This window comes from Aulonocara sp. 'chitande type north' Nkhata Bay, linkage group LG17 (assembly GCF_057382095.1).
Source record: "Aulonocara sp. 'chitande type north' Nkhata Bay isolate Kocher_YH1m ecotype deep benthic linkage group LG17, A_spYH_male_GT1.1, whole genome shotgun sequence".
In the NCBI taxonomy this organism is placed as follows: domain Eukaryota; kingdom Metazoa; phylum Chordata; class Actinopteri; order Cichliformes; family Cichlidae; genus Aulonocara; species Aulonocara sp. 'chitande type north' Nkhata Bay.
In genome coordinates this window covers 880,847-899,558 of record NC_141360.1, presented here as the reverse complement: position 1 = coordinate 899,558, position 18,712 = coordinate 880,847, and the positions used below count along the sequence as shown (strand labels likewise).

At 41.8% G+C, this 18,712-nt stretch overlaps 1 protein-coding gene across 1 annotated transcript; it reads right to left on the bottom strand.

Annotated features, from left to right (window-relative positions):
* Positions 1 to 11,671: 11,671 nt before the first annotated feature.
* On the bottom strand, positions 11,672 to 13,920 carry LOC147309378 (gap junction alpha-1 protein-like). Its single transcript, XM_086268615.1, has 2 exons — positions 13,619 to 13,920; positions 11,672 to 13,522 (listed from the first exon to the last, which is right to left on the bottom strand). Exons 1-2 carry the CDS (start codon positions 13,908 to 13,910, stop codon positions 12,999 to 13,001), a joined length of 816 nt encoding a protein of 271 aa, XP_086124741.1. The 5' UTR covers positions 13,911 to 13,920; the 3' UTR covers positions 11,672 to 12,998.
* Between the last annotated feature and the right edge of the window lie 4,792 nt (positions 13,921 to 18,712).

Below are 18,712 nucleotides of genomic sequence, written 5' to 3'. Positions count from 1 at the left end.
GATTGGAAAACAGTCCTCATGTCTTGTTGCAGCGTTGTGCTGTGTGACCAGTTCACCTGGTAGTGAATGTAGAAGTGCTCTGCATTATGTATGTGGAAACTGTCTTACTTTCACAGTTAAACATAGCAATGGTTAAGCGGAGAGTTATGTGGATCCTTCCAGGTTTTAATAATGGATCGGATTTTTATATCAGTTTCAGCAGACTCCTAGATGTTTTCTTTGCTTAATGAGTGACCATTCTCTGAAACAGAGTAAGACTTTTTCCAGTATTTTCACATTTCTTCTGACATCACCATTAAACAAATGAGAAGATATTCATTATCATTTTTTTTTCCAGTGTTTGTTGAATAGTAGGAAGATCCTGACATAAGTTACAGTTAATTTATAAAGATTCCTGAGAGGTAAAGAGACAAACAAATACATAGAGTCTAGTGATTAGTTGTTTCCAAATATACAGTGGGGCAAAAAAGTATTTAGTCAGCCACCGATTGTGCAAGTTCCCCCACTTAAAATGATGACAGAGGTCAGTAATTTGCACCAGAGGTACACTTCAACTGTGAGAGACAGAATGTGAAAAAAAATCCATGAATCCACATGGTAGGATTTGTAAAGAATTTATTCGTAAATCAGGGTGGAAAATAAGTATTTGGTCAATAACAAAAATACAACTCAATACTTTGTAACATAACCTTTGTTGGCAATAACAGAGGTCAAACGTTTACTATAGGTCTTTACCAGGTTTGCACACACAGTAGCTGGTATTTTGGCCCATTCCTCCATGCAGATCTTCTCGAGAGCAGTGATGTTTTGGGGCTGTCGCCGAGCAACACGGACTTTCAACTCCCGCCACAGATTTTCTATGGGGTTGAGGTCTGGAGACGGGCTAGGCCACTCCAGGACTTTCAAACGCTTCTTACGGAGCCACTCCTTTGTTGCCCGGGCGGTGTGTTTTGGATCATTGTCATGTTGGAAGACCCAGCCTCGTTTCATCTTCAAAGTTCTCACTGATGGAAGGAGGTTTTGGCTCAAAATCTCACGATACATGGCCCCATTCATTCTGTCCTTAACACGGATCAGTCGTCCTGTCCCCTTGGCAGAAAAACAGCCCCATAGCATGATGTTTCCACCCCCATGCTTCACAGTAGGTATGGTGTTCTTGGGATGCAACTCAGTATTCTTCTTCCTCCAAACACGACGAGTTGAGTTTATACCAAAAAGTTCTACTTTGGTTTCATCTGACCACATGACATTCTCCCAATCCTCTGCTGTATCATCCATGTGCTCTCTGGCAAACTTCAGACGGGCCTGGATATGCACTGGCTTCAGCAGCGGAACACGTCTGGCACTGCGGGATTTGATTCCCTGCCGTTGTAGTGTGTTACTGATGGTGACCTTTGTTACTTTGGTCCCAGCTCTCTGCAGGTCATTCACCAGGTCCCCCCGTGTGGTTCTGGGATCTTTGCTCACCGTTCTCATGATCATTTTGACCCCACGGGATGAGATCTTGCGTGGAGCCCCAGATCGAGGGAGATTATCAGTGGTCTTGTATGTCTTCCATTTTCTGATGATTGCTCCCACAGTTGATTTTTTCACACCAAGCTGCTTGCCTATTGTAGATTCACTCTTCCCAGTCTGGTGCAGGTCTACAATACTTTTCCTGGTGTCCTTCGAAAGCTCTTTGGTCTTGGCCATGGCGGAGTTTGGAGTCTGACTGTTTGAGGCTGTGGACAGGTGTCTTTTATACAGATGATGAGTTCAAACAGGTGCCATTCATACAGGTAACGAGTGGGGGACAGAAAAGCTTCTTACAGAAGACGTTACAGGTCTGTGAGAGCCAGAGATTTTCCTTGTTTGAGGTGACCAAATACTTATTTTCCACCCTGATTTACCAATAAATTCTTTACAAATCCTACCATGTGAATTCATGGATTTATTTTTCACATTCTGTCTCTCACAGTTGAAGTGTACCTCTGGTGCAAATTACTGACCTCTGTCATCATTTTAAGTGGGGGAACTTGCACAATCGGTGGCTGACTAAATACTTTTTTGCCCCACTGTAAGTGTTTGGAAGAATCTCTAAGAAATATTTGTAGTGAAAGAAAAGTTATGTGAATTGAAATAGCAAATGCTGTAGTGTACAGGGAGTGCACATGTGGACAAAACAGAATTTCCAATGCTTTCATCATTCTAACAACTTACTTTCTTTATAAGATATCAGGAAAACTGTCTAATGTCATGTGCTACATAATCTAATAAACATAAAATACTTTGTAAATAAATTTAAAATTTCAATCAGGAAAGAGGAACGTCAAAGGTATAGAAATATACAGTTCAATAAACAAGTAAGAGCAAAGTATGAGACACAGAAGTAATGAATATGTAATAACTGGAATATTTTCTGCAGGAAAATGTGGATAAACAGTGTAAAGTTACCCACAGAGTTTATCCAAGGAATTTGTGTTAAATAGTCTTCTTAATGTTTGAACAATGTCAGTAATACTCAGTAAATCAGAATCTGACATTTCTTACTTTAGTGGAGGAAATGATTTTACCGAGGATCCAGTTCTGATGCTGACTTGCAGTTCAGTCCTTTTTTCCTGTCTTTGCTTCAATCTTGTTGGCTTCCAGGTAATTATTGCCTTTGAGTGAAACCAACATATCTTGCTCATTTAATTTTTGGCATCATTGTCAGGAAGTGGGTGGAGAGAAAGGTCTTTGGATACTAATCTTTGCACAGAGGGTGTTCTTTTATTATGTCAACAAACCAGGCAGATGACTGAGAGAGATATCGTTCAGGTTAGTTGTGAAATTATTATCAGACTGCTGTAGTTCAGTTTACCTCTCCTCCAGGCACCTGCAAGAACTGACAATCCATCACGTTTTGGTTCATCATGATATCTACAGACTTCCAAACTTCATGTGGGCTTCAGATAAGCTCTAGAACAGTGCATAGCAAACTAGATGAAATAGGTTTCCATGGCTGCGCAGCTCGATCCAAATCCTACAGCATCAACTACAATGCAAAGCCTTAGATGAAATGGTGTAAGGCACACTGCCACAAGACTCGTGAGCAGTGGAAACGTGCTCTTTGGAGTGGCGATTCAAACTTCTGAATCTGACAATCCAATGGATGAGCTAGGAGAACAGTACTCGTCTGACTAGGTTGTACCAAATGTCAAGTTGGGTGCAGGGGAGTGTTTGGGGATGGCCCCTTTCTGTTCCAACATGACTATAAACCACTGCACAAAGCCAGGCCCATCGATGAGTGAGTCTGGTACAGAAGAACCTGACTGGCCCACATAGAGTCCTGACATCAACCCGACAGACCACCTTTGGGATGAATTAGAGCAGCGGCTGTGAGCCAGGACTTCTTATCCAACTTCAGTTTCTGACCTCACAAATGCGCTTCTGTAGGAATGGTCAAAATTTCCCATAAACACTGTCCTAAACTTTGTGGAAAGCCTTCCCAGAAGACTTGAAATTGTTACAGCTGCAGAGCCGACATCAAAAGAATAGGATGTCACTTAAGTTCATATATGTGTGAAGGCAGGCGAGCAAATACTTTCGGCAGCATCACGTGAGTGTGAGTGTTATTTTGTTTCAAACTACTTCTGGGTGCTTTTTGGTTTCTTTGAGAACCAGCTCCTCTATGTGTCAAAGTTATTTTAGCTAAGATTATAAAAAAGACACTGAGTGCATATAAAAGACAGACTTGGCCATTGGTTTGTGAACTAGACATCGCAAGTGTGAAACCAAGGGACACTCATATTTATGTGGTACCTAACTGTCAATCACAAGGTAGGTTCACTGCTAAGCACATCCTGTTTCAGCATCCTTAGAGATACTAAGGGAAACTCAAGTCTACGGGATAAAAATCCGAACTAATAGGATTTGAAACTAGAATTTAGAGAAATGTATTTCATACCATAATCATATATACAGAAATTTAACATTGCAGCATGGACAACAGGTGACATGAATTTCTCCATGAACTTATACATTTATAATGACAGCAGTATCCCATAGAGACAATCTAAGTTTAAGGCACATTCTTATTTCTTCATTTTTCAACTCAGAAGGTGCGGCCAGTTGTTTTATGCAGTCTATCGTCTAAACACATCTCTTTATAGACATACACTCTATAACTGTCTGGGAAATGATCTGCAAATATTTCCTTTCTGCCAGCTGTCTGTTTAGTTTAGTTATGGATATTGGCATTAAGGCTTTGTTTTTGTTATTTTGGTACCACAGATCCTGAAGCCAGAATGGAGACCTTTATGTTCATGTAATAAAATGCCTTAATAAAACAATTTAAGAGCTGATAACTGAGAAACAGCTGAGCATTGCAGTATTATCTTGGTTTGGTTTTATGACTTTACAGCTTCAGTTCAGTCACTCCTTGACAGATTGTACCTGACACAGCAGGTAGCTGTTTTAGCAAAATGGCCCTAATAACCACTGAAGAAACATCTATTGGACAAGGTGGTGAGCATAGTGGATCATTTTCAGCTTAAGAGGAATATATTTCTTTGTTTCATAGCTGGAGAGCAGAACACAGAGTGAAAAGTGGAGTTGGTGGGTGGTAACTAACGCAAGTACAAATGAAGAGCTGCTCTGTGTCTGCTAACTTTGAAAAGCACCTTAAAAACCCGAAGCCCTATTTTTACTTTAAGTCATTTATTGTGATTCAGACCAGTGTCAGGGTTTTACTTTTCAGATATTTTTCATCAATGTGGCTGTGATGATTTGTTGAAATCTTCACATCGAGTATTTAATCCAAGTATCTCAATTAGGTTCTTGTGGCTCGTAGAATCACATAAAAACACCTCTGTGGAGGTCAGTGTAGCTGCTTACAGGCTGCTGAGTCAGTTCCAAACAGACGGGTCATAAAGTGAATCCTCTTCTCTGGTTAGTCTCTGCAGCTGTTCACTGGGGTGAACTAGTGTCACCCGGTAGGAGAGAGAAGAGTTTTGCAACATGTTCTCACTGAAATGCATATAATGACCACAACCTTTTAATACATAAAATGAACAATACACAGGTGTAGACGATCAGGCAGAGACAAGAAGCAATAAAGAGAAAAACACACTGCAGTGGCATTCTGTCGGGGCAGGCAGAGCAGCACTGAAATCTAGAAAAAGGCGTCAATTCAAATGTACAAAAGGGAAAGTGCCTTGAGGCAACTGTTGTTGGATTTTGGCGATACATATACACACATATAAATATACAAACACACACACAAACACCTATACGGGTTTCTATGTATTGTAAGGACACTTTTTCCAAACCAGTCCAGGTGGTGGACTATGGGGACACCACTTTCCGCTTGCCCCTGAGAGATGCTGAATACCACAGAGCACAGATCTCACTTCAAAGTTCCCATACACGCAACACAACTAGAGATATAAGAACCGTTTTTTTTGCAACCTTATTAGGACATATACTATTGTTAAATCCTCCCAATTCTTTTAATCTCTGGGCTGAAGGAAGGACAATACTCGGTGTATAAATGCTCAATCAACAATCTTTTATTCCATACAATTCAACACTTTATGAGCATAAACCATCCGGATGGGGAGACATGCACGAAGAGGGTCACAGCAAATCTCAAACTGGTGGAGGGTTACTCAAGCTCTTATAGCCTCTAGTGGCCCCCACCTAGTCGTAAAAACCTAAACATCACATACTTTCTAACTCTCAGTGAGCCTGAGTTATGACCTTGGCTCCCTGTTTTTCTGCTTCCAACAAAGGTGGGGGTGAAGCTGAATGTGCTCTGTGCTCTCTGCACACAATATTCTCTTCTTACCTCAGCAGTATGAAATGTCATGAAACAGTAAATCAGCAGTATAGGATAATACAAACCTATCTAATAAATCTAATGATTTTCACACTTTAATTCAGAAGTATAATGCAAACTAAAACTACATACTGATTATACTCTTTATAATAAGTAGTATGATGTGGCTTACAGCAGTATCATGTTCCCTTTAAGTCCCTTTAGAGGCAAAAAAAATATCACAGCCAGCCTGCTGGTGAAAGGTCAAGTTTATTTCAAACACGTACTGCAAACTGGAGCAGGGCGATATGACTTAAAAATATTTATCACGATATACATCCTCAGCATAACCATGTATAATATCCACAAAACTTACAAAGAGCTTATACACACAATACGGTAATATTATGTTGAAGCACAGTACGTATCACTCCGCGAGGCTCCGCCTACGACAGCCGTAATGCTCCGACAATCCATCAAGCGGTGCGGCTTCGCAGCTTAGCAAAGTCGTGCTAAAACATTTGACAGATTTTCGAGCGCCGTGCACATAAAATCGTTTCCAGGTCAGTAAACACAACCAGAGTTCATACATAAGGCACACGGGGTTATAAGGAGCTCTGTCGACTTTCAGAAAAATCAAAGGATTGATTTTAAGTGTACCGTATTTTCCAAACAACACTGTAATAACGACGGCCCGCTAGCATGCGCTACCAAAAATAGTGCTTTGTTGTGTATCTGAGGGACGAAAGCCAAACCAGTTCCACACCACTGAAGTTGCAGCATTTTTACAAACCAGTTCTGGTTCATCTGTTTCAATTCAATTCAATTCAATTCAATTCAATTTTATTTATATAGCGCCAAATCACAACAAAAGTCGCCTCAAGGCGCTTCATAGATACAGAGAAAAACCCAACAATCATATGACCCCCTATGAGCAAGCACTTTGGCGACAGTGGGAAGGAAAAACTCCCTTTTAACAGGAAGAAACCTCCGGCAGAACCAGGCTCAGGGAGGGGCGGGGCCATCTGCTGCGACCGGTTGGGGTGAGAGAAGGAAGACAGGATAAAGACATGCTGTGGAAGAGAGACAGAGGTTAATAACAGATATGATTCAATGCAGAGAGGTCTATTAATACATAGTGAGTGAGAAAGGTGACTGGAAAGGAAAAACTCAATGCATCATGGGAATCCCCCGGCAGCCTACATCTATTGCAGCATAACTAAGGGAGGATTCAGGGTCACCTGGTCCAGCCCTAACTATATGCTTTAGCAAAAAGGATAGTTTTAAGCCTAATCTTAAAAGTAGAGATAGTGTCTGTCTCCCGAATCCAAACTGGAAGCTGGTTCCACAGAAGAGGGGCCTGAAAACTGAAGGCTCTCCCTCCCATTCTACTTTTAAATACTCTAGGAACAACAAGTAGGCCTGCAGAGCGAGAGCGAAGTGCTCTAATAGGGTGATATGGTACTACAAGGTCATTAAGATAAGATGGGGCCTGATTATTTAAGACCTTGTATGTGAGGAGCAGGATTTTGAATTCAATTCTGGATTTAACAGGAAGCCAATGAAGGGAAGCCAAAACAGGAGAAATATGCTCTCTCTTTCTAGTCCCTGTGAGGACTCTTGCTGCAGCATTTTGGATTAGTTGAAGGCTTTTCAGCGAGTTTTTTGGACATCCTGATAATAATGAATTACAGTCGTCCAGCCTGGAAGTAATAAATGCATGAACTAGTTTTTCAGCGTCACTCTGAGACAGGATATTTCTAATTTTAGAGATGTTGCGCAAATGGAAGAAAGCAGTCTTACATATTTGTTTAATATGTGTGTTGAAGGACATGTCCTGGTCAAAAATGACTCCAAGGTTCCTCACAGTGTTACTGGAGGCCAAGGTAATGCCATCCAGAGTAAGAATCTGCTTAGATACCATATTTCTAAGATTTTCAGGGCCGAGTACAATAACCTCAGTTTGATCTGAATTAAGAAGCAGAAAGTTAGCGGCCATCCAGGTCTTTATGTCTTTAAGACATTCCTGCAGTTTAACTAATTGGTGTGTGTTATCTGGCTTCATGGACAGATAGAGCTGGGTGTCATCTGCATAGCAGTGAAAATGTATGCTATGTCTTCTAATGATACTGCCTAAGGGAAGCATGTATAATGTAAACAGAATTGGTCCTAGCACTGAACCCTGTGGAACTCCATAATTAACCTCAGTGTGTGAAGAGGACTCTCCATTTACATGCACAAACTGGAGTCTATTAGATAGATATGATACAAACCACTGCAGTGCAGTACCCGTAACACCTACAGCATGTTCTAATCGCTCTAATAGGATATTATGGTCGACAGTATCGAATGCTGCACTAAGGTCTAGCAGGACAAGCACAGAGATGAGTCCACTGTCAGAGGCCATAAGAAGATCATTTGTAACCTTCACTAAAGCTGTAATCTGGTAGAAGGTTCCGCATCTTCCGGGCAAGGACAGAGAGACTCAAGAGGAGCTTCTATCCCCAAGCCATCCGTGCCCTAAACACACACACCCGCCCTCTCACATCATCTATAATTGACTGAGACAGGACTCTTCCAGACACTAAACCAAGGCACAATGTACATTTCAATTCCTTTAATTTTAAATATGTTTATATTGTCTATCCTGTAAAATAGTCAGATATCTATTCATATTAATGTACAGAATTCACCTGCTTGCTGCTACTACTGCACATTCACCCAGTGTATATACTATATGTGTATATATGTATATATATATATATATATATATATATATATATATATATATATATATATATATATATATATAATGTTCTTCCTCTACACCCCCCCCCCCCCCCCCCCCAATTTTTGCACATGTCGAGGAACGTGTCAGGCTACATTTCACTGTGTGTTATACTTGTATAACTATGCATGTGACAAATAATAAAGAACCTTGAACCTTGAACCTTGATATCAGGCTGATCCTGCCACGATTTGTTCCCCCGGTTCAAATCACAAACGGTATCCCACAGTTGTTTATGTTGTTGAACCCATTTTGCACAGAGAGGCATTTTTTGAAAAATGTATTGATAGCAATGTTGAATATTATTACACAGGAAAAAAACAACGACATGTAAAATAATTACACCTTGACGCCTCTGCCTTTCTAAATGGAGGGACAGTAACTGCGTAACTGCGTGTGTATATGTAAGCATGTAAAACCTGAAGATAGTCAGATTAACAGTAACAGTATTTCTTCTCTATCTGCCATTCTGCAAATATATTAAATATTCAGGTTAAGAAACAGTCTGGATAATTCTTAGTATTGTTCATGGTTAAATGTACAGTACTCAGTACAACTTACTGTATTTATAATTTTAATAAATGACAAATTAAAAAGGCATGAACATTTTTTTTGTATCGAAAAAAATATCGAACCGTGACGCCAAAGTATCGAACCGAACCGTGAATTTTGTGTATCGTTGCACCCCTAATATATATATATATATATATAACACCCAGCACGCCCCTGCGGGCGGTTTATCCTTCAAGCTCGGGTCCTCTACCAGAGGCCTGGGAGCTTGAGGGTCCTGCGCAGTATCTTGGCTGTTCCCAGGACTGCGCTCTTCTGGACAGAGATCTCCGATGTTATTCCCGGGATCTGCTGGAGCCACTCGCCTAACTTGGGAGTCACCGCACCTAGTGCTCCGATTACCACGGGGACCACCATTACCTTCACCCTCCACATCCTCTCGAGCTCTTCTCTGAGCCCTTGGTATTTCTCCAGCTTCTCGTGTTCCTTCTTCCTGATATTGCTGTCATTCGGAACCGCTACATCGATCACTACGGCTGTCTTCTTCTGTTTGTCTACCACCACTATGTCCGGTTGGTTAGCCACCACCATTTTGTCCGTCTGTATCTGGAAGTCCCACAGGATCTTAGCTCGGTCATTCTCCACCACCCTTGGGGGCGTCTCCCATTTTGACCTCGGGACTTCCAGATTATACTCGCCACAGATGTTCCTGTACACTATGCCGGCCACTTGGTTATGGCGTTCCATGTATGCCCTGCCTGCTAGCATCTTGCACCCTGCTGTTATGTGCTGGATTGTCTCTGGGGCATCTTTACACAGCCTGCACCTGGGGTCTTGCCTGGTGTGATAGACCCCAGCCTCTATGCATCTTGTACTCAGAGCTTGTTCTTGTGCTGCCATGATTAGTGCCTCTGTGCTGTCTTTCAGTCCAGCTTTGCCCAGCCACTGGTAGGATTTCTGGATATCAGCCACCCCCTCTATCTGCCGGTGGTACATACCGTGCAGGGGCCTGTCCTTCCATGATGGTTCCTCATCTCCCTCCTCTTTCTTGGGTTTCTGCTGCCTGAGGTATTCACTGAGCACTCGGTCAGTTGGGGCCATCTTCCCAATGTATTCTTGGATGTTCGTTGTCTCATCCTGGACTGTGGTGCTGACACTCACCAGTCCCCGGCCCCCTTCCTTCCGCTTAGCGTACAGCCTCAGGGTGCTGGACTTGGGGTGAAACCCTCCATGCATGGTAAGGAGCTTTCTTGTCTTTATGTCAGTGGCTTCTATCTCCTCCTTTGGCCAGCCTATTATCCCAGCAGGGTACCTGATCACGGGCAGGGCGTACGTGTTGATGGCCCGGATCTTGTTCTTACCATTCAGCTGACTCCTCAGGACTTGCCTGACCCTCTGCAGGTACTTGGTGGTTGCAGCCTTTCTAGCGGCCTCTTCATGGTTCCCATTCGCCTGCGGGATCCCCAGGTACTTGTAACTGTCCTCTATGTCTGCAATGTTGCCTTCTGGTAGTTCTGACTACCTTCCCTCTCTTTGTTACCATCCGACTACACTTCTCCAGTCCGAACGACATTCCAATGTCATTGCTGTATAGTCTGGTAGTGTGGATCAGTGAATCGATGTCTCGTTCACTCTTGGCATACAGCTTGATGTCATCCATGTACAGGAGGTGGCTGACAACTGCTCCGTTCCGTAGTCGGTATCCGTAGCCAGTCTTGTTAATGATCTCACTGAGGGGGTTCAGGCCTATGCAGAACAGCAGTGGGGACAGAGCATCTCCTTGGTAGATCCCGCACTTGATGGTGACTTGTGCTATGGACTTGGAGTTGGCCTCTAGTGTTGTATGCCACATCCCCATTGAGTTCCTGATGAAGGCACTTAGGGTCCCATTGATCTTGTACAATTCTAGGCATTCCAGTATCCAGCTGTGGGGCATTGAGTCATAGGCCTTCTTGTAATCAATCCAGGCAGTGCACAGGTTGGTCAGTCTGGTCTTGCAGTCTCGGCTGACTGTTCTGTTTACCAGTAGCTGGTGTTTTGCGCCTCTGGTATTCTTGCCAATCCCTTTCTGTGTCCCGCTCATGTATTGACCCATGTGCCTGTTCATCTTAGCAGCTATGATGCCTGACAGGAGCTTCCATGTAGTACTGAGGCAGGTTATTGGTCGGTAGTTGGAGGGGACCGGTCCCTTCTTGGGGTCCTTGAAGATATATATATATATATATATATCATAATAATCTGACAATAAATATAATATAATGACCAAAGTGAGATGATGAAGGGTGATAAAAGCTGACAGCTGATAATGGCTGATAAGGAGTGATAATGGCTGGTAACAGCCTGCAGTAACACAAAATCTACATCAAAGCTCAAAAGAACACAGTATTATCTTTTAGTATTATCTGTATTGGTTCATACATTTCACACACACAAGTAAAACCTGTTTTCATGTACACTCTTGTGCTTACACTAAACAGCAAAACAACAACAAATAATGATTTTTGTAAAAACCACAGACACATCCTGCTGTTAAGCGATATACCCACAACTGTTTAATCAAACACATTACAAAACTCTTTTCACATATATCCGTCACCGAGTTCTCAGTGCAAATGATCAGTGTACCCAAAAGATCCATTACACATGTAAGTACCCACAAAATTATTATGAACTGACAGTTTGAGCAAACCTACAGTAAAGAGAGTTGAGGTTTTATCCCAGTGCTTGTAGTTTTAGAGCTACACTGTCATGTTTTTATTATAAGTGACTAAATATTAGTTCACATCTCTAAGCAGTCTTAAACATGTCCTTTTTTTTTTTTTTAACAAATATAAAAGTTATCACAGTAATAAAGTCTCTTCAAGGAATAAACATGAACTAAACCATCATCTCTGCCACTCTGTACACCCAAAAAACAACCTTAAACCAAAACATTTAAATTTTATCAGGTAACAACACATGCACGGTGACTGAAGTAGTTAAAATAATATCTTACTGTCAATAAATAAAGTTTGTTTGGAGTGGATGTAAGGAGTAAAGGAGTGGATGTAAGGTGTGGTTGTCCTACAGATGCCTGCCAATAAACACTAAAATAGAAAACCTGTTTCTCTGTAAATCTGTAAAACTGGATTACAACTTTCTGATGAGACAAAGAGACGAACTGAATCTTAAACTGGAGACACCAGCTGGTAAAAGTACATCAGCAGGAACACATCTTTGGGACAAAAAAAATTAAAGGAACATCTGCTTATAAAACATACCAACCCAGACAACAAACTGCAGGTGTGAACAGTGTTGTTGGTATCCCAAAGTCATTGTGCTGTTTCAGATTTCAATAATCTGACTGTTTATGGACTTTAGATGTACAGATATGATGCAGCTTCCTCAGATTAATCAGAACGTGACACTGCACTGCATGACTGAACATAAAGAAAACATTTGATCTTACACCCTGATTTGTTTCTGGTGTAAAGAAAACAAAGACACTCTCAGACATCGTGCAAAAACTGTCCAGCTGGAAGAAAAACAGGAGGAACTGTGACTGAAACCAGAACAATGAATATTCCTTTGTTTTGTTTGATGTTGGTAAGTAAAACTTGATGTGTCACAGTGTGTCTGTGTTCTTGAACAGATGTTTCTTTGAGACTCAGAACTCTCATAACTGTTGGGTTTACAACACTAACAACATATGATTTAAGAAAACACCTCTAAAACTCAAACCTCTGACACTTTCACACAACAAGTTCTGATGTTCAGTCAGTCTCACATAAACCTGTGAGATCAAATGTCTCCTGATGTTTCTGGCTGAAGACACAAGTTCTGTCAGTCAGTCTGAGGTGGAAACCACAGTTTAAACATGCTCCTTTCGGACCAGTTGTTCACTCTCCTGCTGTTATGGCATCGAATATTGTAGCTCATCACAGCTCAGCAATCCACGTACTCTCTTGATGAGAGGTGGATGTGGGTATCAGGAGCATTTTGGGGATATTGTGAATGACCTTTTGATGGAGGGTTTGTGCCATCGTTCTGATCAAACTGGTCCAGCTCTAAGGAATGGTTGGCCTCTTTCTGCTCCCTCTCACATGAATCAGTTTCCTGGTTGTTTTTTTTGCAGAGTACTCTGCAGAGCTCAATGATGCTGACCACCAATGACACCAGTGAGACCACCAGCATGAAAATTAGGAAAATGGTCTTCTCTGTGGGACGGGACAAAAAACAGTCCACCCGGTGTGGACATGGGGCCCTCTCACAGATGTAGACTGGATTCAGAGTGAAGCCATAAATGCACCACTGAATAACCAGGAAGGCCACTTCTAACAGAAACTTGAAGAAAATACTGACTGCATAGATTTTAAACAGTTCTTTACTCATCTGATTTTCCCTGTCTTCTTCCATAATTACATAGTGTTTATTTATGAATTCTATTATCTTTAAAGATTTTTCAATAACATTTTTATCAAATTTATTATAATAAGAATTTTCTGGAATTGGCTCGCATGCTCTCTTAAGATCTATGTTTTTCTTGTTTTTCCAAACTTTCCTCCTATTATAAACACGAGTAAGGAACAGAAGTGTGGGCATTGACACAAAGACGATCTGAAGAACCCAAAGGCGCATGTGGGAGATGGGGAAGGATTTATCGTAACACATATTCTGGCAGCCGGGCTGCTGGGTGTTACACGTGAAGGCAGACTGCTCATCCCCCCAGGCAGATTCCACCGCAGTGCCTAGAAGCAGGATCCTGAAGATGAGGAGTGCCAGCCAGAACTTCCCCCACCTACTGGATGAAGCCTGGACCTTTTCCAGGACTCCATACAGTTTGCTCCAGTCACCCATTCAGAAGGAGTTTCAGCTGGTGGGAAAAGGGGACAAAGGTCACCTGACTGTAGGACACCAACCTTTAAATGTTTATTGTGAAGAACTAAATGCATAAAAACGACATAAAATTCTGAATTTTACAGATCCAAACTTGTGGTGTAACCTACAAACTGACGAAACATGTTTCGTCAGCAATTTTGTGTAAAATATTTCCTCAAATAACAAACTAGAAATAATGTAGTGGACATGAAGCAATGATGAGCTGGTGCTGATCTTCCTAAAGAAGAACAGGAACAAACTGAGATTCTGGGTTCATCTAGTTCTCAGCAGCAGGGAGAGTATTATGGTTTGGTCCAGGAGTTGAAGCTTTATCGCAGCTGCTTTTGTCCATATTTCAGGATGTCGGTGGGAAGTTCAACTTTAGCAGAGTTGGAATCACATATGAGGAGGTAGAGAAATCATTTCAGAGAGACGAGTGAGCTGGAGTCGTGTTCAGCTGTGTTTCTGAGGTAAAATTCTCAAAAGATGAGTTTTTAGATGTTTTTTTTAAAAAGAGACGACTCAGTCTACAGATCTTAAGCTCAGTGGGAGAGAGTTCCACAGTCTGGGGGCCACAGTGGTAAAAGCTCTGTCTCCCTTAGTTCTCAGCTTTGTGTGCTGTATAACAAGTAGGCCCTGATCACATGACCTCAGGGACCTGCTAGGGACATAGGGCTGTAGAAGTCCAATGATGTAAGCTGGTGCTTGTCCATAACGAGTTCTAAAGGTCAGAACCAGAATCTTAAAATGGACTCTGAATTCAATGGGGAGCCAATGCAGATGTATTAGCAACGGTGTCACATGTGAGTACTTGGATGATTTGGTCAGTAGCCTTGATGCAGCATCTTGAACAACCTGCAGATGCTCCAGGGAGTTTTTGCTTAGATATGTAAACAGTGAATTACTGTAGTCCAATCGTGATGAATAAATGCATGAATAACAATCTCCAGTTCAGTACGAGATACAATAGGACTTAATTTAGCAATGTTTCTTAAGTGATAAAAGCAGGACTGAAACAGAGATTTTACGGGAACATCCAATGTGAGAGCCGGGTCAAAGGTTACCCCTAGGTTCCTGATGGATGATTTCACAAACGTCGAAAGGGGACCAAAAGGATTCATTGTCTTATGTACATATCTGTCAGGAGCACATATAATGGCTTCAATCTTTCCTTCATTAAGTTGGAGGAAGATGTCAGCCATTCAACCCTTACAGGGAGTGCAGAATTATTAGGCAAGTTGTATTTTTGAGGAATAATTTTATTATTGAACAACAACCATGTTCTCAATGAACCCAAAAAACTCATTAATATCAAAGCTGAATGTTTTTGGAAGTAGTTTTTAGTTTGTTTTTAGTTTTAGCTATTTTAGGGGGATATCTGTGTGTGCAGGTGACTATTACTGTGCATAATTATTAGGCAACTTAACAAAAACAAATATATACCCATTTCAATTATTTATTTTTACCAGTGAAACCAATATAACATCTCCACATTCACAAATATACATTTCTGACATTCAAAAACAAAACAAAAACAAATCAGCGACCAATATAGCCACCTTTCTTTGCAAGGACACTCAAAAGCCTGCCATCCATGGATTCTGTCAGTGTTTTGATCTGTTCACCATCAACATTGCGTGCAGCAGCAACCACAGCCTCCCAGACACTGTTCAGAGAGGTGTACTGTTTTCCCTCCTTGTAAATCTCACATTTGATGATGGACCACAGGTTCTCAATGGGGTTCAGATCAGGTGAACAAGGAGGCCATGTCATTAGTTTTTCTTCTTTTATACCCTTTCTTGCAGCCACGCTGTGGAGTACTTGGACGCGTGTGATGGAGCATTGTCCTGCATGAAAATCATGTTTTTCTTGAAGGATGCAGACTTCTTCCTGTACCACTGCTTGAAGAAGGTGTCTGCCAGAAACTGGCAGTAGGACTGGGAGTTGAGCTTGACTCCATCTTCAACCCGAAAAGGCCCCACAAGCTCATCTTTGATGATACCAGCCCAAACCAGTACTCCACCTCCACCTTGCTGGCGTCTGAGTGGGACTGGAGCTCTCTGCCCTTTACCAATCCAGCCACGGGCCCATCCATCTGGCCCATCAAGACTCACTCTCATTTCATCAGTCCATAAAACCTTAGAAAAACCAGTCTTGAGATATTTCTTGGCCCAGTCTTGACGTTTCAGCTTGTGTGTCTTGTTCAGTGGTGGTCGTCTTTCAGCCTTTCTTACCTTGGCCATGTCTCTGAGTATTGCACACCTTGTGCTTTTGGGCACTCCAGTGATGTTGCAGCTCTGAAATATGGCCAAACTGGTGGCAAGTGGCATCTTGGCAGCTGCACGCTTGACTTTTCTCAGTTCATGGGCAGTTATTTTGCGCCTTGGTTTTTCCACACGCTTCTTGCGACCCTGTTGACTATTTTGAATGAAACGCTTGATTGTTCGATGATCACGCTTCAGAAGCTTTGCAATTTTGAGACTGCTGCATCCCTCTGCAAGATATCTCACTATTTTTGACTTTTCTGCAGTGACGCATTGTTTAGCCAGGGATTTGATGTCCATTCAGAGTGTGGAAAGAGAAAGGTTTCACAAAGATGCATCTGCGCTGTTAAATTTTTATATAGCTTTAGTGCACATAAAAAACAACTGCTTGTTTAAGTGAAAATACATTGATGGGTTTTTTTTTGTTGCACTAATAAAGTTGTGGAGTTGTGAAGTATTTTGTCTCATGAGAGCCCACAAAGAGGCTCAAAAGTTGGCAGTTCGTCTTGTAATCGGAAGGTTGCCGGTTCGAGCCCCAACTCCAACAGTCTCGGTCACCCGTTGCCTACTGGTGGTGGTCAGAGGGCCCGGTGGCGCCAGTGTCCGGCAGCCTCGCCTCTGTCAGTGCGCCCCAGGGCACCTGTGGCTACAATGTAGCTTGCCATCGTGGATGGGTGGATGACTGAATGTAGTGTAAAGCGCTTTGGGGTCCATAGGGACTAAGTAAAGCGCTATACAAATGCAGGCCATTTACCATGTCAATTTTATCTTCGGTTATATCGTTATTGTAAGTTTCTGAATATATATCGTGATAAATATTTTTGGCCATATTGCCCTCCCCTAGTCTAAGCACTCATTCAGAATCTGCAGCTTATAAACATCTTGGGACTTAAAAGAAATGTATAACTGGATGTCATCTGCATAGCAGTGGTAGCCAACGTCCTCAAAGGGACTCAAATAAGCGCCCAGATACAGAACCTTGTGGCACACCATAGGTGAGGGAAGTGGAAGATGACCTGTACTTAGAAACAGCCACAGAAAAATGTTGTTCATACAAAAATGACGAGAACCAGTCTAAGGCAGATCCAGATACACCGAACCCATACTTCAGCCTTTCAAGCAGAATGTGGTGGTCAACCATATCAAAAGCCTGACGCGAGGTCCAACATCAGCAGAACAGAACATTTTCCTGCATCGTTTTTCATCAAAGTGTCACTGGTGACTAAGAAGGGCTGTTTCAATAGAATGGGTTCTACGAAAGCCAGACTGAAACATGTGCAGAATGCTGTGTTTGTCTAAAACTGCTGTGAGGTGCTTAGCCACAACCCTTTCTACAATCTTAGCAATAAACGGTAGTTTTGAGATTGGTCTGCAACTGCTAGTAAGAGAAGAGTCTAACTTTTTTTTTTTTTAAAGAGGCTGTATGGCAGCATTTTAAAAATAAGCATGAACTTTACCAGACACCAGGGTTAATTGTAGTGTTAATTATGGCAAGCACACAGGGACCAATAGACTGGAACACATTTTTGAATAACGATGCCGGTAAAATGTCAAGTGAACAGGAGGATGCTTTCATTGCATTAACTAATTTTACCAGCTCGGGTTGTGAAACAGGTGAAAAACTTTCTAAAATAACAGGCCGAGCTGGAGTAGGAACTGACAATGCAGATGCTGATGGGGAAAATTTTTCTTACATTACTGATTTTTCTAGAAAGAAAGAAAGGAAATTTTCACAGTCTTCATTTGAAGAAATAGGGGCAGCAGGTGGAGCAGGAGTAATAATATCACTAATGGTGTCAAATAGGATTATTAGCATTACATCTGCTCTTTAACCTCCTAGGATCTGGCGTCCACATATGTGGACATCACATTTCGGGTTGTATAGACCAAAATACTAAATTTCGCTCTACAAGGAGCCAGATATCCACTTACGAGGACATTATACTGCCACTGTTCTATTGAAATTTAAAACAAATGTCCTCATATGTGGATCTTTCCCTCCTGCTCTGTTCTAGTGCTACTGTGAGTGTAACTACAACCTAGTGATTTGCAAATCATGAACGAATCGTTCAATACTCAAATGAATCATGATTCACAAGCCCAAATGACTCACTGACTCATCCCTGTTGCTGTTAGCAAACTATTTCAATATTAGAAATATATCTAGCTTAAAATTAAAATTGTGGAGAAAAACACAACATCCAGTATCTTAACAGAAACATTTCTGCTCTGAACTGGAAGAAAAAAACCCTGAGTAGAAGCTCACATCAAGACAATAGCTCCTCAGTTCAGAGTAGCATCGCTCTGCTAACATGCTAACAGCACATTTGAGCTACTCACTCCCTCCCTTCCTGTGCTGAATCATAGCACCAACGAATCACTCAGGACTGACTAACCCCCTCCCTTCCTGTGCTGAATCGTAGCACGAATGAATTACTCAGGACTCACTAACTCCCTCCCTCTTGTGCTGAAGTGTAGCATAAACTAATCACTCACTCACACACCCCCTCCCTCCTG

Bases quoted from the DNA above. Each gene is read 5' to 3' on its own strand.
- LOC147309378 (XM_086268615.1), bottom strand. From the start codon at position 13,910: ATGGGTGACTGGAGCAAACTGTATGGAGTCCTGGAAAAGGTCCAGGCT. The intron at 13,523-13,618 runs GGAGGAAAGTTT...TTGATAAAAATG, and splicing joins CCTTACTCGTGTTTATAATA to TTATTGAAAAATCTTTAAAG.